The 22,929-nt window shown below is 47.5% G+C and overlaps 5 protein-coding genes and 1 non-coding gene across 9 annotated transcripts; 3 read left to right on the top strand and 3 right to left on the bottom strand.

Moving 5' to 3' along the window:
• The first annotated feature begins 44 nt into the window (after positions 1-44).
• Positions 45-3,043, top strand: SOWAHD (sosondowah ankyrin repeat domain family member D). The gene has a single exon (XM_068152252.1). The coding sequence runs from the start codon at positions 107-109 to the stop codon at positions 1,151-1,153; it is 1,047 nt and encodes a 348-aa protein (XP_068008353.1). The 5' UTR covers positions 45-106; the 3' UTR covers positions 1,154-3,043.
• A 3,003-nt stretch (positions 3,044-6,046) lies between these two features.
• On the bottom strand, positions 6,047-8,530 carry RPL39 (ribosomal protein L39). The gene is made up of 3 exons (XM_068152130.1): positions 8,423-8,530; positions 7,984-8,087; positions 6,047-6,378 (listed from the first exon to the last, which is right to left on the bottom strand). Exons 1-3 carry the CDS (start codon positions 8,423-8,425, stop codon positions 6,330-6,332), a joined length of 156 nt encoding a protein of 51 aa, XP_068008231.1. The 5' UTR covers positions 8,426-8,530; the 3' UTR covers positions 6,047-6,329.
• On the bottom strand, positions 6,829-6,960 carry LOC137448100 (small nucleolar RNA SNORA69). The gene has a single exon (XR_010988980.1). It is a non-coding gene; the product is annotated as a small nucleolar RNA SNORA69 (small nucleolar RNA).
• Positions 8,531-9,344: 814 nt separating the features above from the next.
• UPF3B (UPF3B regulator of nonsense mediated mRNA decay) lies at positions 9,345-16,234 on the bottom strand. The gene is made up of 10 exons (XM_068152120.1): positions 15,977-16,234; positions 15,695-15,801; positions 15,494-15,600; positions 13,909-14,007; positions 13,443-13,553; positions 12,927-12,970; positions 12,179-12,367; positions 11,530-11,681; positions 10,510-10,822; positions 9,345-9,679 (listed from the first exon to the last, which is right to left on the bottom strand). The coding sequence occupies exons 1-10, from the start codon at positions 16,154-16,156 to the stop codon at positions 9,533-9,535; spliced, it is 1,449 nt and encodes a 482-aa protein (XP_068008221.1). The 5' UTR covers positions 16,157-16,234; the 3' UTR covers positions 9,345-9,532.
• Positions 16,235-16,561: 327 nt separating this feature from the next.
• On the top strand, positions 16,562-17,417 carry NDUFA1 (NADH:ubiquinone oxidoreductase subunit A1). Its single transcript, XM_068152131.1, has 3 exons — positions 16,562-16,787; positions 16,972-17,061; positions 17,326-17,417. The coding sequence occupies exons 1-3, from the start codon at positions 16,686-16,688 to the stop codon at positions 17,344-17,346; spliced, it is 213 nt and encodes a 70-aa protein (XP_068008232.1). The 5' UTR covers positions 16,562-16,685; the 3' UTR covers positions 17,347-17,417.
• Positions 17,418-19,482: 2,065 nt separating this feature from the next.
• AKAP14 (A-kinase anchoring protein 14) lies at positions 19,483-22,866 on the top strand. 4 transcript variants are annotated; one of them, XM_068152126.1, is made up of 6 exons: positions 19,483-19,668; positions 19,840-19,942; positions 20,015-20,106; positions 20,263-20,442; positions 22,244-22,296; positions 22,645-22,866. In XM_068152126.1, exons 2-6 carry the CDS (start codon positions 19,849-19,851, stop codon positions 22,727-22,729), a joined length of 504 nt encoding a protein of 167 aa, XP_068008227.1. In that variant the 5' UTR covers positions 19,483-19,668; positions 19,840-19,848; the 3' UTR covers positions 22,730-22,866. The 4 variants fall into 4 exon arrangements, with proteins under 4 accessions (XP_068008227.1, XP_068008228.1, XP_068008230.1 ...); XM_068152127.1 differs by having other exon boundaries at positions 19,819-19,942; XM_068152129.1 differs by lacking the exon at positions 22,244-22,296.
• Positions 22,867-22,929: the final 63 nt, after the last annotated feature.

The following is a 22,929-nucleotide window of genomic DNA, read 5'->3' as shown; positions in this document are numbered from 1 at the left end:
GTTCCTCCTTTGCCAGTCGCTGTGGCAGGAAGTGTGTGGTGAGAGCTGGGGAGTGCGAGCTGCGTGGTGGTGGGGAACGGGCAGCCAGTCCTGCAGGAACACTGCCATGGCCCGGCAGGAGCAGGAGTGGGGCTCGGCAGAGCAGGAGGTAGCTGGCACTGCCCAGACATTCACCTCCCTGGAAGCTGCCCAGCCCCGAGCGGCAAGCCTAGCCCGCAGCTCTCACCTCTGGCCGGCTTCCATGAGGAGCAGGGAGCGTTTCCATTCACTGCAGAGGATGGACACCAGCAGGAGTGTCAGCTGGGGCAGCCCCAGCCTGGGAAGCTGGGGTAGGACTGCCGGTAGGCTCTCCATCGGCTTCAGCAGTACCCGGAGGAAGGAGCTGAAGGAAATCCTCCTGCAGAGCAATAGCCCTGGCAGCATCAAGAGGTTTGCCGCTGCTCAGAAGACATCCAATGGCAGCAGTCTACTTGCAGGGCCACACCAAGAGCAGAAGCCTGAGCAGAGCCCTGAAGTGCTGCCCCTTGCCCTGGATCCCCTGGAGCACGAGTGGCTGTTGACAGTGGCCCAGGGTGATGCAGACAACATTATGAGGCTGCTGGACCTGGATCCCAGCCTGCTGACCAGGAAAGACTTTGTGACAGGCTTCACTGCTCTCCACTGGCTTGCCAAGCACGGCCACTATGAGAGCTTCGTCAAGGTCATCTCCCATGCTCAGAAAAAGGGCTATCCAGTCAACGTGAACATCCCCACAGCCAGCGGCGGGCTCACCCCCTTGCACCTGGCTGCCATGCATGGACATGAGATGCTCATCAAAGTGCTGGTGGGAGCTTACGGGGCAGACACCAGCCGCAGGGACCACAGTGGGCTCAAGGCTTGGCAGTACCTGAGAGCAGACACCTCCAGGGAGCTGAAGGAGCTGGCGGGGGCCTTGGAGGATGACTTGGTCCAGCTGTGCGCTCACAACAACAACAACAACTGTAAGTCATCCAGTGAGGCCAAGACAGGGCAGGACTGTGTGGACTCTGGGGCTGAGGGGAGAGCCCAGCACTCCCGTTCCTGGAGGCTGTCAAGCATGCGGGCCTTTGTCAGACAGGTATATGCTTTCTTCTCTGAAGCTCCCCTGGCCCATTTTCCCACAAACCTGCGCTGAAGAGCAGCTAGAAGAGTCTGCAGGGCACTGGGAGTTTGGCAAGGGTCAGTGCTGTACTCTGAGATGCCAGAGGCCTGGCAACAGACTGATGATGGAGAAGCAACCAACCCACCCTCCCCACCCCAACACTTCTTTGTGTTTCTCTGCTGTCAGGCAGCGCAGGCACAGTCAATCAGGCTGTGTCACCGAGCTGCAAATGCTTTCCAGCTCCCTGTCCACCTCCTCTGGGTTGCTGTTTGTTTATGGCAGGCAAAGCTGTTTCTCAGTAAAGAGCTGTAATGCCTGGTTTGCTAGAGAAGGCCAGGCCCAGAGAAGTCTTTCAAAATGCAAGACAAGACCCCCTGGTAGCCCTTTGCTGAGTACCCCCATGCAGAGGAGCCTGAGATGCTCAGCCCCACTGGGGATGAGGGCCAGAGCAGAGGAGGCAGGAGTGACACCCAGTGGGGTGGCATGTTGCAGCTCACATGGGGACTGGAGTCCAGGAGCAATTCTGGGAAGATGATTCATTACTCAAACCAGGGATAAAAGTAGGAAGGCTGACAGATTACCTTTGTTGCTACTGAGGTTATGCTCAAAAAAATGAAGCTCCTATGAAACATTATGCAGCAGCATAACCCTGCATGGATGTGCTGGTACTTCCGCAAAAGAAAGGCAAAACCTCAGCTTGCCTGTTTGTGATTTGTTCACCAAATGGAGCTCTGCCCAGCTGATTTTGACTCACTTTCACATTCTGAAGGGCCAGGGTTGCTTCAAAGAAAAACAACTGCCCCTTCCCCTTTTTCAATAGCATGAGACGGTTTTTACTGCCTTAAATAGCAGTCCCATTTGAGAAGTGACTCAGATGGCAACTGGGGAGTTTTCTGTTCCACATCACAGTGGCAGCCCTTGCAGAAGACACCTTGCTTCAGAAGGGAGCCGTGGTTTCCTTCTGGGAATCTGCAGAGACTCAAGATCATCTTGGGCCTGACTGTGTGGGTGGATTTCCCCCTTGATGCACAAAAAATACAGGAGTAGCTCCCTCAGGGAAACTCGAGCCTATGGCTTCCACAGACCCTGAACAAACCCTGTTTATATTCAGATTGGGCTCTGAAATGCTGCTTGGATGCCAGAATAACCCAGTCTGCAGTGGACACTACATGGGAGAACAACCTCCAGATGAGCTGATAGTGATCCAGTGACTGTATAGTGTTCAGTCCAAGCGACTTGAATGGACATACAGACTTGTCTGGACATCTTTTTAATCACCAAGGTCAGCAACAGGGGCATAAAAACCACACTTGTAATGGATTTAGTGCCTAATCTACACCATGTTTGTAATGCTTTAAAATATTAAAGACTAAAGCAACATAGCTCATTCCAGAACTTCTCTGGCCAGATCCATGCCACAGGACAGCAGGCTGGCTTCTGCTCTGATCATACCAGCACAAACTCCACGAAAAGCACTGATGTTGAAATGTGTGATCTTCAGTTCTGGTAACCAAAGTGCTGTTGATGAGATGAGAGAGCACATCTGATGAAGTATGTTTGACCTGTTAGTCCTCTGTCGCCCTTTGGCAGCAGCGTGCTGTCGAGAGGGCGCAGGATCACTCTTCCCTTTTTCTCTAAGGCACAGAGTATACAATGGAGTTACTGATATTTCCTTGAAGGAGCTGTTTCCTTGACATCTGTACCTGCAGCTTAGTCATGCTCTACCAGGAAACCTTCTGTGCCTCTACCGCCTCCTCTGATCTGGGCCCCATCCCTAGTGGGGCTGTGCCTTAGGCTCCCATGGACAGGGGTTCCCAGCAAAAGGGGGATTTGTGTTGCACTTTGAAGGACTTCAGTACTCCATTTGAAAATAAAATTTAATTGGCAAATGCCACACTTAATATGACTGACTGATTTGTAGTACTTGCCTCCCCTGACAGCTAACCAAACCCCTCTGGAGGCAGCTTTTTGCCCTTTTGATTGTAGGTTTGAGAAGCTATATTCTGCTCTTAGGCAAGTTAGGCAGGTGCTTAGGAGGGAGCAAGACCAGAGCCCTGCTTCTCTGGTGGGGTGTTACAACACACTCAGCAAAGGTCTGTGAGGCCTCCACAAAGCAAAGCAAGGAGAGGGCAAAGAGAGCTGCCACAGGAACAGAAATCATTCAACCCCAAAGGTATTTGTGTTAGTTAAGATTCTGCAGAAGACTGATTTTCACAGAATCACAGCATATATCTGGTTGGAAGAGACCTCAAAGATCATGCAGTCCAACCCTCAACCCAGCACTGAAGGGTCAACACTTAACCATGTGCAAGGTCCACAGGCCACTTGAGCACCCCCAAAGGCAGTGACTCCACCACTGCCCTGGGAAGACCATTCCAATGTTTGATAACCCTCTGTGAAGAAATATTTCCTAACATTCAGCCTAATCTCCCCTGGCAGAACTTGTTACCATTTCCTCCAGCCTTGTCACTTGTCATCAAGGAGAAGAGGCTGCCCTTTCCTTGCTCCAACCTCCCTTCAGGTAGTTGTAGAGAGCAATGAGGTCTCCCCTCGGCCTCCTCCTCTCTAGACTGAACAGCTCCCTCAGATGCTTCCTGTAGGTCATGTGCTCCAAGCCCTTCACCAGCCTCGTTGCCCAATTTGTACTAACCCCATTTGTACTAAATTTACTTTGTGCTATCTCTTAATATCCAAATTTAAAAGCAGCTTCAGTTGAATGTGGTAAAAAGAATACAAGGGGTTGTTTTCCAAAGCAGCTCTTAGACACAATTAAGAGGAAGTTTGGAGCAGCTTTGCCTGCCAGCAGTGATGGGGAGAGGCAGGAGGCAGTTTGCAAGGCTCAGGGCTAAGCTTCAATCCTCAGCAGCGCTGTTATTTCCTAAACAGTTGCTTCAAAGAGCACAGAAGGGATTTAAAAACCATTGGGGTAGAAGTGTTTGCAGCATGTGGGCCTGCCTTGAAACATTTCAACAGCAATGCTGTTTGCTGCTTTCCTGTTGCAGTGACTTAGTGCTTCCCCCTCATAACAAAGTAGAAACTAGACTCTTACCAGACAGGAAAAGCTAGAAGGCACCTCTGAATTGTCCTGAAGTCAACAAAAGCTATAGCCCTGCTCTCCTGTGCTCACAGAAACCTCCAGCACACCTCAGGAGGGAGAGTTTGTCATGAGCTCTGAGGTGTGTATTTGTTATGCATTTACAGTGTGCTTGACATATGCTGCTGCACAGCTTGATTTGCTACAAACTGTAATCTGGAGGAGATAAATCTATTTACCTGCAACATGAAAAGCAGCAGCACAGTAGGTGTGGCAGCCTGAAGCTTCCTCAGGAAGTTGCTACCAAGGAACTGAGCCACCCCATCAGGCTGAACCCAGAACACAGCACCTTCACAGCTGTCAGCATTAGGATGGGCTTTGCTTTAGTAATTTTCTGCTGACCAGAGTATCTGTCCCAGGTCTGCACTGTGGAAGGGAAAGCAGCAGCAGCCATGCAGGACTTACTGAACCACAGCCTCCTCCTCCACTTCCCTACAGCAAACAGGTGATGTTTTGCCATCCCTATCAGAAGCCAGCTTCCCAGAGATGGACTGCCAGCTACTCTGAATGGTTTAATCCTCTTTCCTCTCCAGTTGGTTAAATAGCTGCCAACTCTCGAGTTAGTACTCTTCTGCTGTGAATGTTTTAAGTTGCACTCGTGGCTTGCATCAAGACCAGCTTATCAAGCCAAGAGAGCTCCACACCAAACTCAGGTTGTTACATATTCTAGGGAACATGCAGAGATGATGTACTGGCTACAGCACTGCATTTTGTAGCTGTATCTGCTGCCCTTCTTATATTCTTCACCAAGTGAAACATCCATTCATCTGGTTATTCCACTCCCCAGCCAGGACCTTAATCCCAGGCTCTACGGCCATCCTGCCCCACATCCTACCTGACAGCAGGGGCCAGAAGTTGCCCTCCTCAGGTGACCATAGGTGTGAGGCTCACAAGGAGCCACCTGCAGGTAGTGCAGGTGGGTGTCCAGGGGCAGCCTTGTTGCTCAGGTAGGGAAGGGGTTGTCTTGGCATGTAAGTACCCCGACAGAATTCTCAGTTCCACATTCTTGCTCCCCGACAGTATCTTTACAGTACTTCTGGGCATAGAACATTATAGCACTGGCACTGTTCAACACTGGCAGTTCAGACATGCTTTTCTAAGAACTTGAAAAGGTTATAGGCCCAGCTATGCTTTACTGCCTGGTCTACCTTGGCTATCCAAGGACCATATGGGAGGCAATGGTGGAGTGGAGAATCCGAAGCTCTGATAGAAGGCAGCCATAAGGAACACACATGCATCCACTGTGTGAACATGTGACAGAACCTGGTGACTGGAGATTGTCTTGGTTTAGTAAAAGGTTTAGTCTGGATTCCCTTCACCGAGCACAGCACACCTCCACTGGGAAGCCACCTGACCCTAGAAGACCCATAAAAACGCACCCAAAAGCTATACAGGTGCACCTTTAGCAAGTTCTGACAACGATGCTTACTTTTCTTAGTAACATTTCATACATCTACCAGAAATGAAATCCAGTCTTCTCTGAGCTAGTAAGAGACCAACACTGAACAGTTACTGTAGCCACAATGGTCTCTGGATGATAATGTGGTCTGTTTTCCCAATGTGCCCCAAAAGACTTATTATTTATGTCTATTAGAAGTCTTCAAATTAACTCCTCAAAAATCAGTTGCTACGCTTTTCTTGAATTAAAAATAAAAAACACAGTATACTTTGCTCTTAAAGGTTTACAGGAGGTAAAAAGGAAGACACAGCCTATCTGAAAAGAGCTGCTAAGGCTTCTTGTCACACCAAGTGAGATTGTATTCACATCGACGTTAAGATTTTGTTCTGTTACTTTCCCACCACACATGTATGAAATAACTTCGACCAAGCCATTCAGGTTCATATTTATTAGTAAGCCTGTACACTGTCCGTATACGTGTGACGGTGCCTCAACAAAAGAACACTAATAGAACACAGTCTCCATGTTTCAGATGCAAATTGCTTCCAGGACTTTAACATCGACATGCCAGCCTAGCTTACAGAAACCCCAAACACTGGGGACTGCAGTCCAGCACTACAGAAGGAATCACTTGGGTGTTGCCGAACAGCGTAGGGGGCGGATCCATCTGACGCAGAAAGACAAGTGCTATTAGGGTTCCCAGGGGACAGTCTTTTTTACAAGCCCAGTTTGGTCCTTCTCCAGTGTCTCCTTTTGGAGTTGTACCTAAGACACAAGCAGTGTAAATTAGCAAAGTGCACGCACACATCTGAAGATCCATGTGGACTGAAACCACTTGAATTAGCTCAGCACTGACGGACTGAATCTTGCTTTCAGCCCAGATACCATCAACAACAATCAGCTCTGTACTCATTTTTGACAATTTCTATCTCTACTTTCTTCATTTACCAAACCAAACAGCACATTGCTACTACTGAACCTAAACCCCAAAGAAATAAAGATGCCTGCAAGGCACACCAGCACTGGGGATGAATATCCTACCTCCTCCTTTGAAGACAAAACCTGTGATGTCATATTGATTCCCCAATGACAATGAAAACTAACTCTGGAAGGCAGTTCGTAGTCTAACTCAAGAAGCACCACTTTTGGTGAACGTATGGAAGCAGAGCAGCATATGGAAAAGGCCCTTTTCAAGGGAAGCATTTATGAGTATCTACTTGTCCATGTTAAGAACAAATAGTTTCACCACTGTACAGGTGAAACCAAAGGCAGCATTAACAGGGTTACTCTCAGCAGGAAAATGGCAGTACTCCCACAGAATGAAGCACTGCAATTGCAGCCTGCTTTAGCACACTTTGGATAACACTGATTAAAAACAAGACTGAGGTGCCCCAAGACAGAAAGTCGTGATTTTGCTCCATAGTAAAGTATTCCAAAGTACTGTGATTTAACTAAAACAGAACTTAGTTGTAAGCTGGTATCTGGAAGACAAGGATACATCTGGAGCCACACAAGTACAGGAACAAAACCTGACAATTCTGTGCCCTTTCACCACCCAAGGCAACCACTGCTACTGCACTCTTCTCACTACTTAGAACAAAAAGGGATCTAGGGGGGAAAAAAAATCCCGTTCCCTTAAGTCGTCTAGACAGGGAAGCACACAAGATAAAAAGCTAGCTGCACAGTGTGAGGGAGCCAACTAATACTGGCTGAAACTCTGAAACCAGAGGGCTTCATATGCATCTGGCATTCTGCACTATTCTCCAACTGTGTTTTCCTAAATACACTAAATACAATGCTTGAAAACAAACACCTGGGGCAAACAAAAAGGAACTGGTGCAAATTAAATCTGCAGTCACACACCAGGGATCTCATGCTATCCATTTTATCTCCCACACACCCAACAAGGCCGTTGCTCTCTTACACACAGCCTTCTGTATCTCGGAAGAGTGACACTCAGTTCCTCGCAAAGGCAGGGACCCAGAAGGGCAGCTCTGAGAAAGGGCAAAGGTGTAGAGACGGTGAAAGTCTGAAGCAGACATGCTACCAGGGTACAAATGCTGGAATGAATTATCCCCATGCTTTCAGTTTCAACATGCTGTGGATACCTGCAGAGCATTGGGAAGATATGAACTGCTACACAAGGAACAGCAGGGGAGCCCTATGCTAGCTCAGGGGAACACAGCCGGCCGACAGTATCTGCTGGTCTGTCTCCACTAGCATGCGTGCGGCACTCGCGGCCACAAAACTACGCTTCTGCTTGCACAAACGCTTTCACACAATCAGCATCTGCCTGCATACCCCACGGGCGGCCTGGCTTAGAGCCTGTGCAGCTGCAGCCCCTCAGAGAGCAACAGCCAGCCTCATTACCTGATCTTATTGCCCGTTTTCATGCGAATCCATTGCGGGATGGGCCGGTTCTGCTTCTGCTTCTTAGCAAGGAAACGTTTGATCTTGAACGTCTTGTGGGACGACTAGAAGAGAGAGCAACCATTAGACCCACACGCCAGCCCCCATGTAATCCCGGCTCGCAGGCGGGCCCAGGCCGGCTCTCTCGGGGGAGCTCAGCCGCACCACCGAAGGCGGGAGGCTCCGCAGAGCAAGGCTCCGGCACCACCCCCGCCGCCCCGCGCGGTCAGCCGTAGGGCCTCAGCCAACCAGGGAAGGGAAAGATGCCCCCGGGGTTCTCCCGCTCCGCCGCGGCCGCTCCACCCCACGGTCTGCCTCCCGGGAATCCCAAGCCGGCCAGCGGCGGCGAGAAAGCCCGCGGTCTCGCGGCATGGCAGCGGATGGCTGCCGATAGTCTCACCATGGCGAGGAGATGCCTGGCGTCCCGGCGATGGCGACGGCGGAAGAGGCGGAAGGGGTTGGGACAAGCGGCGACAGAGAGGCGGGGTGCGGCTCGGGTTCCGCGGGCACAGCACCCCCTGGCGGCTCGGCGGCCCGGACCCGGCGCAGACGGAGCTGAGTGAGGGACGGCGGCAGGACGGGTTTCTGCGAGTTTATTTGGTTTAGTACAAAAGAGCTATGGCTAAAATTCGCTAGCTTAGGGGAGCTGCTACTGGTGGTCTCTTTCTGGGCTGTAAAACAATACTTCAAGTTATAAGGGAAGATGAAGCAGTACCGAGAGGGCAGGAGTTAGGAAACAGTTTAGACTCTACAGAAGGGAGAACGCTGGAACGGAACAGGATGCTCAAACCAGCTACATTTGATGAAAAATAAGCATTTCAACGTAGGTAGACTTTACACAAGAATTTGTCAAGAAGTATTCCAATATTAAGCCAGCTTATTCATACACTCCAACTTAGTTACTTTATCCAGAGAACTGAAGAGGAAGGGCTCTCCCTCCCTCACACTGTTACAGCAATGCCAGATGTTCTCCTCTCAACAGGCCCAAGGGCTCTTGTGCACTGGTACCTCAACAACCCCAGCCTGCGGACCTGCCTCACTACTAGACTGACATAATTCAGCTATCACTGCCTCAAGTAGGAACACCACACAACACCGCAACACCTGCATTAACTCCAAGCAGCTTTCAGTTTGCTCTGCCGAAGTGCATCCAACTCTGGCTCCAATCGCTTTATAGTAAAGCTCTGGCTTTAGATCCAGGTGTCATCTCCTCCTGACCACATGACTCATTTATTGTCATACTTAAGGCCATAAAGTCTTTCTACTTTGCAAAGATTCTCTTCTCTGTGTAGTTAGATGCTGGGAAAATAAATTCAAACAACTGAAAATACAATGAGAACACATTTCAAATTCCGAATCTACAGCTGAGGTTTTTAACCAGAAACATCCAACAGCACAACGCCCCCTTTTCTTCCTTTGTTCCTTCTTTGCTTCGAAGGCACTTCTGGATTGCGTAGTACATGCTCTTTGGCTGCACAGACAGTCAGAACACATAAGGCTTGCATGCTAGTCACTCCTCTTCCTTCACATTACTGCTCTCACTCTCTTGTTTCTTATCCGCTCCCTGCTCTATGGGCTTTGCGGCACTGTCTTCATACTGACACAATCTGCTTCGGCTTCGCGCTCCCGGCTGGTACAGCTGCATTGCTGGGCGGTCCTGAAATAAATCAAAGCTATTTAGACTCTTTCATAGCCCCACGCTATCATGGTTACTATGGCATCAGTAATATGAGAAATAGCTCAAACTCAAACTTTTCAAGGTGCTCTAATTTACATTATTCCATCGTGGTGGCAATGTAACTTCAACCATCTCAAATCATGGCTGGCTGTGTTGCAAGGCAATATTCCTGTTCAAGCCACAAAGAACACTGCACATTGCTGAAAGTACAGTTTCCTCCTGAAATGCTCACCCTCTCTCAGAAGAGGGGCCAGCTTCACACATTCTTCAACACCTTGAGTTTCATTTGTACCCCGTAATGCCCCAAATGACATGGAAAACTTGCATAGTGATGCTGCAAACCCAGAGTATATAAAACTAGACCCAAGACATTATTTTCTGAGTCTACAGGAGATCTCTTATATTCTGCATGTAGCAGTCATATCCCTGTTTTGGAGGAACCTGTTCAGTCACATCCATTTTGAGATATATTTTTAGGCACATGTAAGACCAGTAGAGATCACTAATGCTCTACCAACACTTAAGCATACAGCCTACAGCTGTGTAAGTTGGGAAGTAAAAGTTAACAAAGGAAAAGGAATCCTTGGGCCATCTTGGCTTAATTTTTATACAGTGACAAGAAGTATCACAAACAGTTTAGCAAAGTTCAGTGGACTAACAGGCAAACTTTCTAGCAATGGCAGAGTTTGTTACCAGAACAAGAAGTTTCAACAAAGAAACCACGTGGTTCTTTCCTTGAAGTGCTTTTATTCTCAACCCCACAAACTGGTCCCTATGAATCAGCACATGAATTTAAAGAAATCCAGCACCTTGTTTCTGATACGATCCCTCTTAATGGTATCTTCTTTTTTATCGTCTTTGGTTACTTTCTCAGATTTGTCCATGCTGCTGGTAAAGTCTGTAAGATCACTTTTCTTTGCCTTTTCTCTGAGCAAGTCTCTCTCCTTTTTCACCTCTTCTTCTTTTCTTCTATAAACCTTCTCTTTCTCAAAGCGCTCTTTCTGCCTCCGACGCTCCTCTTCTTGGCGTCTCAGTTTCTCCCTCTGTGCTCTCTCATATTCTCTGTCTCTTTCAAAATCTCTATCTCGGTCCCTGTAGTCCTTTACACACTCATCTTCTGATCTGTATGAAAACAAAACTGAAAATTAAGCTTAAAAGGTATATCAAACAGAGCTGGGAGATCAATGTAATACTGGTGTAAATGTGCAATACGAAGATGACACACTGGTAGATTCTAGGGAGCTTTTGGGAAGCTGCAACAAGCTGAGTCATGCATGATAACCAGAGATGACAATGATTGCTAGGACTTCCCAGCCTTCTACTCACATAGCTGGCTGAGTCTTGTCTGGATTGGAAAAACACCTGAATGTGTGTCTCATCGCTATTTCTCACATGGCAGAGCCAATCCTTGAACAGATCACGGAGCTGCCGAGAATTACACTTTCCACTTTGACCTTCTACAGGGTTTAAAGGGACTAGTAACTGGAGTGCACCTCTCCTCTTGCTATACTTGTAATTCTTTCATTGCAAGGACAACGTTCACAGCCTGCTGCAGGTCACCTACACCTGGGCTTCCTTTGTGGAGCTCCTACAGTAAGTTGTAAAATAGCACAGTTTGCCCACTAGTGAAGATTTGTCATGTAATTCATACAGCTTTCTGTAATCACGGGGATGTGCACTGCCCCAGAGAACATGCCCCGTGCCCTGTACAGAGAAACAATTTGAAAGGAAGTTTCAAAACACAGTCATGGCAGAGCAGCCTAAGCCTCAGTATGATCAGGAAACAAGTTATATATACATATATAGATTTATAGCAAGTACTAGAATACTTTTTTGCCTTCTCTTCTTTTGTCTCCCCATCAGATCGTTTGGCAGATGCACTACTCGCATTTTTTTCCTCCCTCAGAGCCTCTTTTTCCAGTTTCTTGGATTTTTCTTTTCTCTCCAAGTCTTTTTCATCTTTTTCAGGCTTCTTAAGTAGCTACAAAGAAAACAGAAGTCTCAACTAAAAAGCTCACTCTAATACATTTTGTCTGGCACAACACCGAAATTGCGTCAAAGGAACCACAGTCCAGTAAGAAATAAACACTTAAGTAATATTACTGCCAATGGTAGTATTTCTAAAAGCTGGAGTGTATGAGTAAGCATAGCCCACAGAGCAGACTAGGATTTTTTTTCCTCCTAAACCAGGCCATTTTAGAAAGCTTAAAAATAGTCTCCGTTCCATAGTGAATTCACAATTCTGTTTACCACAGCATGTACAACAGTCACAGGACAAAAGCTTTAAATATTACTATGAAGTATTACAGCATGTAAACCTTTACAATGCCTAGTATTGAATATTACAAAAAAGTGATAGTTGACTAACACCAAACTCGTGATTTTTCACACAATACTCAAAGCACAGTTGGAAAGACTGATATACAAATAATAGGGGAAAGGGAGTGTAACAGTTTATAATAAAGAACTGTTCTAGACCTTAATCTTTGGTTCTTCTTTTGATCTGTCTCTTTCTTTTTCTGGGCATCTGTCTACTTTCTTCAGTTTTTCTGCTTCCTTTCTCTTCCTTCTCTCCTCCTCCTTCCATTTTCTTCTTTCTTCTTCTCTTTGTCTTTTTCTTTCCAACTCTCTCCTCCTCCTCTCTTCTCTTTTTTCTTCTCTCAGTCTCTGTGTGTGTAAATGCAAAGAGAAATCATGCATTTCCACACTAGTAAATACCACCTCGAAAGCTCTCCTATTATAAGCAAACAAAAAAATTCTGCTGTTCTGTTGTGAACTTGAACATGTAAGAGCAGCATTTGACTTTTCTTTCTTCTCATTCATAAGCCTCAATTTTTACTGTCTTAAAACCCCACAACAATACATTCAGCCTTTGTCAGTCTATTTTAAATTAAACCTTCCCCATCTGTGACTTTCTCCACTGCTAAGCATTAAAATGAGATTATGTGTCAGGAGAAAAATCATATACAAAGTCTCAGACATAACTGCATTGAAAATTAAAGTATTAAAGATATGAATCTGGCTTGGAAGTGCCAGAAGAGACATGTAACTCTGACCAGAACACAACAAAGCACTACCATCCTTACACAGGCCAGCGTTCTAACAGTTCAAAACAAGCAAGATGTTAGCAAATAACTAATATACACACTGCAGTACACACAACCCATGCTTTAAATTATTGAGCTGTACTTGCAAGCAACAAGAAGATTCTGGAGATAAGTCTTACCTGTTTATTTTTCAAGAAGTTCAATAAAGGAGTAGTCTTTTTAGCTAAAGAATATATAAAACAAATGTAAACAATTTGCCTTATTCAACATTGCAATACCTACAACAATGAAATGAAGGAGCCTTATGGATTATCCAGCCTATCTCCTCCCACATACAGCAGTGAAACAAGGATTCCAATCCCATCCCTGTACAGTGGGAAGTATGAGGCTTGCATAAACTTCTTCAGGACACTACTGTGACATACAGTACACCAATGTGTAAATGGATATTCATCTGCATTAGGCCTTTTTCAGCTTGAAACAGGCAGAAATGTTACCATACAAAAGTTAAACCTAGAGCAGAATCTAGAGCATGGGAGCAAAACAAAATACACTGAATAACATTAGCCTAAAGGTTTGCAAGCACATAAAAGAAGTCAGTCTCCTCCAGGTTGAGAAATCACAGCTTCAAATTACACCACATACATTTCTTTGCGCTCTAGCAAAATGCAACTGTAGTACATGGATTTCCATACCTATTAGCTCTTTGTTTCTTGCCTCTATTTCCTCCAGCAACGTTTCAGGAGTGGAGGTTAATTTTTCATCATCTGCACTGTAACTTTCCAAAAACTTCTTGTACTCTGGATCTACAAGGAAAGGGAAACAGGAAGGAAGGATGGGGGAGGGGGGAAGGAAAAACAAACAAAAAAATACTGTGACATGAAAATAATCTGCTGGAAGTCTGGGTTAGATTTGCATGAGTTGTGTTGTTTATGTCACCTTTTCATCAGCTGGCAGCTCTCAAATGAGCAGCAGCATTACATTTGTCTAGAATAATTGTATTTAACAGATTTGCAACTGACAAAGCAGTGCTGATAAAACTTCACATCTAATTAAGCAAACATTCTATTGATAAACTATAATATCACAGTAGAAACATTATATTAGAATTACTGCTATGGCTTTGAAGTCTACACATGCAAAACAAAGTAGCTGTTATACCATCTTCAATGGTTCCAGTTTTGGCATCCTTTTTCTTACTCTTCTTTTTTGCAGCTTTCTGGAAAGGTGCAAACTCAACTATGGCAGCATATTCCTGACCTGTTAAGGAGAGGCAACACCACATTAAAATGGAGATGACACAGATATAAAACAAAAGAGTATATTGTCCATGTCTAAAGCTGGAAGATAAGCTTCACAAGAAATATGCAATACCAGAAGAGACTACTTGGACAGTATGAAAAATAATTGTTGTATTTTGAAAGCCCTTTCTTAAAAATACATTTTAGAGCTAGCAGAACTCATGGACTAAACACTCAATGTTAATTAAAGAGTGAATTTACAGGCTCACAAACAACACTAGATTTAAAAGTGCTCATAACTGTCAATTCAGCCACCTCAGCTATGCCACACCACGTAATACCCTCATTCAACAGAAAATGCATCACCCATTTTGCAAGTAGAAGAGAACAGTTTAAGTGAACACAACTGAGGCAAATCTCAGTTTTGGTAAAATAGACTAGAGTGTCACAAGTTACATGCAGGCTTTGAAGTTCCACCCTCTGACAAGAATTCTACATTTCTGGCTGCATAAAGGCAGTACCACTGTTGTGTATGGCAAGCTGCTACACTGCAAACCAGGTGCTTTTAGAACCTTGTCATGCAAACCTGCTAAGTAAGGAAGAATCTTGTGGACAGAGTTTTGCATCATATAAAACATGTGGCTAGATGAAATATAAAACACGTGTAGTTGAAACAAAGTTCAAGGTGAATTCCTTGGCCTACTGAAGCCAGCAGGAAGATTTATGTTAGATTTACATATTTAGCAAAAGCTTTAAGAACTACCAATGAGTGACTAACAACTTTTAGTGCCACCCAAAGTAAGCAGTGTAGAAAAGCAAACTTTAAAAACATGAGATGTAAGGAATACCGATTTAGAAAAGAGCTAAGTGGCAACTAAATGCTTGGACATTTAACTGATAAACAAAGTATTTGTTTCTTACAGACTAATGTCTCCAGAGAGCCGTTGGTTTCACAGCTTAGGACTGCAAGGAACAAGATGTTCCTTTCACTGAATTAAGACTGAGATGTAAATCGGGACAGGCAATAACTGGAATTAAAACCCAACCAAACAGTAAGTCACACTGTTAAATGCATACAGGACAGGTGCAGGGAACTGCACAAGGTGGCACCATTGACCTCTGCTTCATTTAGTTAGGACAGTGACACCATCTACCCACTTTCACTTTCCAGGCTTTACACTCAGGTATGACAATGCAAGTATCAACCTCCATAACGCAGCAACTAGTTTTATACTGACACCACTACAATCTTGATGTATACTTAACTGGGCTTTAGACCAAAATACACAAAACTTATTTAGAAATACACAGAATTAATTTTTTATTACTTTCCACAAAGCATAAGAGCTTTTCTTTGTTCTTTGAAATAGTGCATGACAAAACCCAAACAAGTCAGAAGTGGCACGTTAGGCTGCTCACAGGCAGGCATCCCTCTACAATCAAACGAGCACACCGTGTGCACAGCAGGGAAAAGGCAAACACAAACGCGAGCACAGCTCACTTGCCTTTGTGGTCGACAAAAACATAGCCGTCAAAACGATCCCTGAAGAGGACTATGTCTTCCTGGTTTTTGAAGTTGATATAGGCTCTCGAGAACATATGAGGGTACAAGCTGCAGAAAGACAAGACCGAGAGAGCCAGGCTGAAGAGGCGGCGGCACCACCGGCGCCTCTTGGAAGCCGGCCGAAGGGGCCCGGTGGCCGTACCTGGAGTCGTTGGCGAAGAACTCGAAGTAGTCGTGCTCGGGCAGGGGCTGGAGGTGCTCCTCCAGTTGCTCCTTCGTCAGGCTAGGCGGCAGACGGCGGATCACCACCTGCAGCACGGCGACGGTGGTTAGGGCGACCCACGGCGACGGGGAATAACTCAGCACGGCCGCTACCCTTCCCCTCCTTCCCGGGGCGGCCCCAGCTCTCCCCTCAACAGCCGCCGAGCCAGGCCCGTTACCGCGGGTGCCAGAGAACCCACCCCCAGCAGCGCGCAGGCCCCACCTTGCTCAGCGTCTCCTTCTTGTCCTTGGGCCGCTCGAGGCGGTCGAGCTCGGCTCCGCCGGCCCTGCCATCCGTGCCGGTGGCGGTCCCCGGTCCCGTCCCTGTCCCCAGCAAGGCCCCTGGCCCGGCGCCGGGCCCGCGGCGCTCCTTGGGCCTTGCGTTTTCCTTGTCCTCCTTCATCCCGGGCCGCGGGACAGCGCCGCGCGCCCCCGCCCGCCCATTGGCCGCCGCACCTCTCGCGCGACTGCGCCTCGCAGGGCCACGAGCCGCGCCCTCGGCCGAGGCCTCGCTGCCGCGGCCCTGCCGGCCTACAGCTCCCGGTATGCTCTGGGTCCCACCGGACTACGGCTCCCGGCATGCATCAGGCCCGGCTGGACGGCGGCTGCCGGACCCCACCGCAGTAAAGCTGGGCTACACTCTGTAAGGTTGGTATCAATATGCTGCGAGCACCACCTGCGTATTCCGGTACGGCCCACCCAGGGCGCGATCAGCCTCCGGGGAAGCCGCCGGGCAGCCTAGGACCCGGACGCGGCCTCACTTCCGGCCCGGACACTGCGGAGGCGCGGCCCCCCCGCAGCGCTGTCACTACCACCACCTTTCCGGGCCTGCCTCGGCAGTGACGGCGGCGCAGGGCAGACCGGGAAGTCGTGCAAGGCAGGCCGGGAGTGCCCGCAGGGAGCAGCGCAACGGGCAGTGCAGCACCGGCGGGATGTGGTACGAGATCCTGCCCGGCATGGCCGTCATGGGTGTATGCCTCAGCATCCCCGGCCTCTCTGTTGTCTACATGCACCGCTGGTTGAACGGCGGCAAGGTCAGTGCAGGGCAAGGCGGATCAGGGCCCCGCTTTCCCCACCCCTAGCCCTCTTTTTTCTTCCTGAAATCCCTTCTATCCCGAGGCCTTCCTTTCCCGGTACCCTTTCTTTCCATGGAGATCCCCATTTCCTCGCGGAGCCCCTTCCCGGGACTGTAACAGGCAGCGCTGTGTCCACCCACAGGAGAAGAGGATCGCCCGCTATCCCTACCAGTGGACCGTGATGGAGAGAGACAGGCGGCTGTCAGGTGTCAACAAGTACTACGTGTCCAAGGCAAGTGCTCAGGGTGTCGGACAGCTCCTCCTGGGAGGGAAGCAGGAGCCGTGTGCAGCTCCCTCCATAGCCTTGGAGAAGGGCATGGGATACACATGGGGCTGCAGGAGCTCCCTGTGTGCCTGCAGCCAGCCTGCCTGTGGGGATGTGCATTTAGAATTGTATTGTAATTAGGACTGTGATACTTAAGTATAGTTTGAAACTCCCTTTTGCAAGTTCATAAAAAGAACAATGTAGATAGAACTGTTATTTTTTCTTTTTCAGGGTCTGGAGAACCTGGACTAAGATGGTGGCACACTGAAGAATCCATATATCTACATAAAATGATTTCACTCTTTAATAAATGTGTACATGTATGCAGCCTCTACTTGTGTTGCTGTGGTGGGTTGGCCCTGGATGGATGCTAGGTTCCCACCAAAGCTGTTCTATCACTGCCCTTCCTCAGATGAACAGGAGAGAAAAAATAACAGGAAACTCAGCTTAAGGACAAGGAGAGATCACTCTCCAATTACTGCCATGAGCAAAATGGACTCAAGGAAATGAATGGATTGTCAGTTGAATCAGAGTAGGGTAATGGGAAACAAAACCAAATCTTAAAGTATCTTCCCCCACCCCTCCCTTCTTCCTGGGCTCACCTTCACTCCTGATTCCTCTGCCTTCTCCCTCAGTGGCACGGGGGGACAGGGAATGGGTGTTGTGGTTGATTGATCACATGGTCTCTGCAGCTTCTTCCTTCTCAGGTGGCAGACTCCTCACACTCTTCCCCTGCTCCAGTGTGGGGTCCCTCCCGCAAGAGTCAGTCCTCCACAAGCTTCTCCAGTGTGAGTCCTTCCCATGGGTTGCAGTTCTTCACAAACTGCTCCAGCATGGGTCTCTTCCACTGGGTGCAGTCCTTAAGGAGCAGACTCTTCCACTATGGGCTCCCCCTGGGGTCACAAGTCCTGCCAGCAACTCTGCTTCAGTGTGAGCTCCTCTCTCCATGGGTCTACAGATCTTCCTAGGAGTCTGCTCCAGTGTGGGCTCTCCACAGGGTCACATCCTCCTTCAGACACATTTACCTGGAGCTGTAGGCCTGTGGTCTTCACCACAGGCTGGAAGGGAATCTCCCCAGTGCCTGTTGTCACTAACTTTGGTGTCTGTGGAATTGTTTCTCTGATGTACTCTTGCTCCTCTCTTCGGCTACAGTTGTGCAGGGTGGGTGGGTTTTTTCCACCTTTTAAAATACATTATCCCAGAAGCACTACCACCATCAGTGATGGGCTTGGCCTTGGCCAGCAGCAGGTCCATCTTGGAGCTGGCAGGCTTTGGGTCTGTTGGACATAGGGGAAGCTTTTGGTGGCTTCCCACAGAAGCCTGTATCCCCCCTGCTAACAGAGCCTTGCCATGCAAACCCAGTACAGTTGCATACAAGCTTTGGGTAGAACTGGTTTCCTCACTTCATGCACTCCAATATAGACTCTGCAGGTGCCTGTGAGCAAAAGAAAAGGGATGCCAAGAAGCACCACTGTCTCTAACATATTCCTTCTGTTTGCTTGTAGCCATATTGAAACGTGATGATATTGCAGAAAAAGAAAATACACTAATAGAATTCTGGGTTTACACCAACAGCAGTAACAGCAAGTTGTGACTGCTGAATTGCTCTGAATAAGATGGGTTGGGACAAAGTGTTTCTGATGGTCTATCAGCAGTTCTGAGCTGTAACTCGTAGCCTCAGTCACCAGGCAGAGACAGATATGTCTGACACTTCTCTGTAGCAGTCTGTGTCCAGGCTCTGAGAAAGTGTGGTTAAAGGAAGCTGTCCAGCTAGATGTGGTCAGCCTTGGATTTGGCTCCTGACAAGCTTGTCCAAGTCCCCACTTTCTGATGGGCTGAAAAAGGCTTAGGAATTACTCAAATACTGGCCCAAAGCACTTGTCACCAGCTAGTCAGCTACAGCACTGGCTGGAGAGACAGAACTAGCATGAAAAGAAAATCAGGAGGATAAGAAGTAAGAGAGGGGAAAGATGTGGAGGTCAGGACAGGCAACAGAGGAAGAGGCAGGCTTCTAGAGGTCACATTGACCTTCAGCACCTCTCCCAAACTCACAGTCAGATGAAAAGCAAACGAGCTACTTTAGGCAGGGTTTGCTGTAATCCAGATAACAAGGGGTATCAAATCTATGTTGGACAGAGCACTGAGTTCCCAAATTGTGGAGACTGGCAGAAACATGAGAATCTGGCAGCATCCCACATCTGCTTTCCTGCTCATACTTTCTGCCCTTTCTGAGAGACTATGGCTACTGCAGAGGAATTTCCCCAGGGTCTCCATCCACAGCGCTTCCTCCGACCGGAATGCCGATGGGAATGCTGGGAGCCCTGTGCCCTTGTTGCCTGGCAACAAGCTTGTCATGGCAACACACAGCAAACAGTCCCTGGGAAGCTGGATACTGTGGCTGGGCAAGCCACTCTTGAGGGTCTCATACCCCCAGGGAGGAAAGGACAGACAGAGACACTGCCAAGGCCCAGAAACAGTTCCCTGGGGACCGTCCAGCCTTGTCTGGAACCAGACTTTTGCTACCCACCTATGCTGCAAGCCCAAACACCTTGGAAGCCACAGTAATCCTTCTGGGTAGGTGCATGCAGGGCTGAGCAGAGGCAGATTATGGAACAATAGAGGGGACTGGCCTGCTGCTCTTCAGGCTGTCACCAAACCCCTTTCTAGATTAGTCTGAAGTTTCTCAGATGGGTCCTACAGCTCTGGAGCCTAATTTTCTCTCAGTGTGTTTGTGTGTTTCTAAAGGTGAAGACAATGGATGAAGGAGAGGAAAAAGCTGCCATTCTCACAGAAACCGAGAGAAGTGGTGCAGAGGAACATCTTCCAGAGAGAGAGAAAAAAGAGAAAGGTAAAAAGCTTTCTCTGTTTACATGTGTCAGAGTCTTCCTAGATGAATTTCTCAGGATTTTTTCTCTCTTAGAAACCAAGTATGCCATAAAAAATGCCCAGTGGAACACAGGCAACAGCTTTACAGTAGAGAGAGGACTGCAGCAGATTGAAGAAGTCATTTCTGTGAGTGACAATTCCATCCACTCAGGAAGGTCACAACTTCTCACTGTTGAGGAGTGTGAAAAATTAAAGGAGAGCACCCCATTTTCCCATTAGCATCTCCCTCAAATCACCTCTATTAGACAGAAGGAATCTTAGTGCCGTGTGTTTGCTCAGCAGACATGGGAGATTCACGAAAGCTGGCTTCACTGGTCAGAATTTCTCCAGGAAGAAGACCTGAAGGACAGCAAGAGATACCATTACAGAGTTTGCTGGAGCGTGCCAACACGGCGAAAACCTATCCCCCGAGCAACAGCAGATGTCTACTTTGTGATAGAGATCTCCAAAATCAAACCTGCGGTGAGTACTCAGAAACAGCACCAGTCCTTTAAGGAAGGGGAGTACAGTTGGGTTTCCTGAGGCAGAGAAATGCCAGGGCAGTGGAGAGACCAGCCAGTAGCCAGCAGCTCTCACGAGAAAGCCAGGCTGAAGTGTTGCCAGAGAAAATGGAGGAAGAGATTTAAATGCAGGGTGATGGAAATTAGCTGTCAGGAGCCCAGGGGAGCAGAGCACAGAGCCCAAGGCTGGTTTAGTTCCCAGATTGGTGAAACTGGCAGAAATCTGACAAACTGAGAATCTGGCAGGGTCCCACATCTGCTTTTCTGCTCATACAATCTTCCCTTTCCAAGCAACAGCAATTGCTCTGGGCAGCTGTAATTAGGGCTGAGTGGGGGTGAGTTAGGGAATGAGGGCTCAGTAGAGGGAGACTGGTTCTTCATGCTGTCTGAGAACCCCTTTCCAGACTGGCCTCAAGTTTGTCACCTGTACAATAATAAGTTTCAGCTCAAGAGAAAAAAAGTAGTAAGTGGCACTGAGTAGACTTTTTTACCTCTGGAACCTATGCTTAGCCATACTGAACCTCAACTTTTCTACTTACTATGCATCCACAAGTAGCAATCCACAGATGCTGTGGTTTAATTAAGCACCATACAGCTGCTCCCTCACTGCTCCTCCTACTCCTATGCAATGGGGGAGTGAATTGGAAGTGTAAAAGTGAGAAAACTTGTAGGTTGAAATAAACCCAGTTTAATAGTTTATTTTTTTAAATCATAACAAAATGTGTCATGGATTGAGTTGAATCTGCTGCTGATGTTCAACAGCATGCTGCCATCATGCCAGCTTCAAAATGAAAGTGCTGGCTGGAGCAAAGTATCATGGGACTTGAAGTTCAGACTGTAACACAAGAAGCTTCCTGTTCTAGTTGCTGGGTTTGGGGTGTTAGTCTTTTGCACTGGGCTGCCTTTGGGGTGCTTAGGTGGGGGGAACAGTGTTACTGCTGGCTTCTGCTGCTGCTTCTGCAGATAGGCCAAGATAATTGTGCATTGTGGGATCTCATTTACATTTAAACTCCTTATCTTGACCCAAAAGGTTTTTTGTGTTACTTTCTCTCCCGTCTGTGTGGAAGAGAGGGACTTGTGAGAATAGGCTATGTTAACCCAGGACAGTAAGAAAAAAAATAAACCAGGAGATAGAAAAATAAACCCCATGAAAGACAAGTGACACAGGAAAACAATTTCTCACCATCAACCAGTGTGCAGACAGTCCCTGTGCAAAACCTCCATCCCACCAACCTTCCCCCCTAGTTTTACTGCTGAGCATGATGCCATATGGTCTGAGATACCACTTTGGCCACTTGGGGTCAGCTAGCCAAGCTGTGTCTCCTCCCAGCTGCTTGTGCACCCCCAGCCTACTTGCTGGTGGCGTGGTGTGAGGAGCAGAAATGGCCTTGAGTCTGTAAGCACTACTCATCACCCCTGTGTTATCACCACTGTTTCTAGCACAAATCCAAACCATAGCTCCCTACCAGCCTACTATAAAGAAACTTAACTCTATCACAGCCAAACCCAGCACAACAGCTCTTAACCACTAGTCAGAAACCTTATATCCTAGCACAAGCTTAAAACTGCAACAGAAGAGTTTTTGCCTTCACAACTGAATACTCACAGAGGCTTTAAACCAAAACTATTCTAAATTCATGTCAGAAATACTGTACAAATACCCAGGTGACTTTTGAAGCAGTAGATAGTAGCTCTCACCTAATTATAAGTCTGCTGTTTGAAGTCCTTTATGTGACCTCTGCCTTGTCTCTCCTCCTTGCAAGACCTCGCCTGTGGAGGTATTCTTCACTCTGGAGGCCAGCAAGCTGATTCACAGGTGAGTGTTCTGACACAGGTCAGGAGGTTCTAGCAAGCTTTTTCATGCAAAACCAGACAAGGTGCTTGATGTACATACAGTTGCAGTAAGCACAGAGAGATGGGAGGAAGCTGTCAGAATCTTCCTACGTAAAAACTGGCGTATTGTTATCTTCACCACAAGCGTCAACAGTCAACCCATAAGCATCTGCCCCCTCTGTAACAAATTTGTCCTGGACTTACACAGGTCTAGGTCTGTTCTTTTCTCAGCAGATAGGCTTGTCTTGTGAATAAAGGCCAGCTCTAAGCTGGCCAAACTTGGATGCAATATCATTCTTAACATTTCCCCTCTTTTTATTCCATCCTCCAGGCCAGACCAGTGTCGGTTTAGAGAAAAGTGGCTTAAGGACATCATTGAAAATAAAACAATCCTCATGGAAACACTTAAATTCTAATGAACACAGTGAAGAAGAGTGGCTCTTCCCTATTAGCATTTCTACTTTGTGGATACATAAACAACATTAAATCTATGCAAAGTTAATTATGCCTGACCCTTTCAGGTATGGGTGGGTAGAGCAGGACAGAGCCAGATACCAGAATGTAAGCAGGAAGAGGCAGCTGAGCTGGACTTTGCTGTTTGCAAACACCAGGTCTG

The sequence above is a fragment of the Melanerpes formicivorus genome, unplaced genomic scaffold (assembly GCF_026170545.1).
Source record: "Melanerpes formicivorus ecotype bairdi unplaced genomic scaffold, bMelFor1.0.p_v2 SCAF_22, whole genome shotgun sequence".
Classification (NCBI taxonomy): Eukaryota; Metazoa; Chordata; class Aves; order Piciformes; family Picidae; genus Melanerpes; species Melanerpes formicivorus.
The sequence above is the reverse complement of the archived record's forward strand: the minus strand, read 5'-3'. Positions and strand labels throughout refer to the sequence as shown.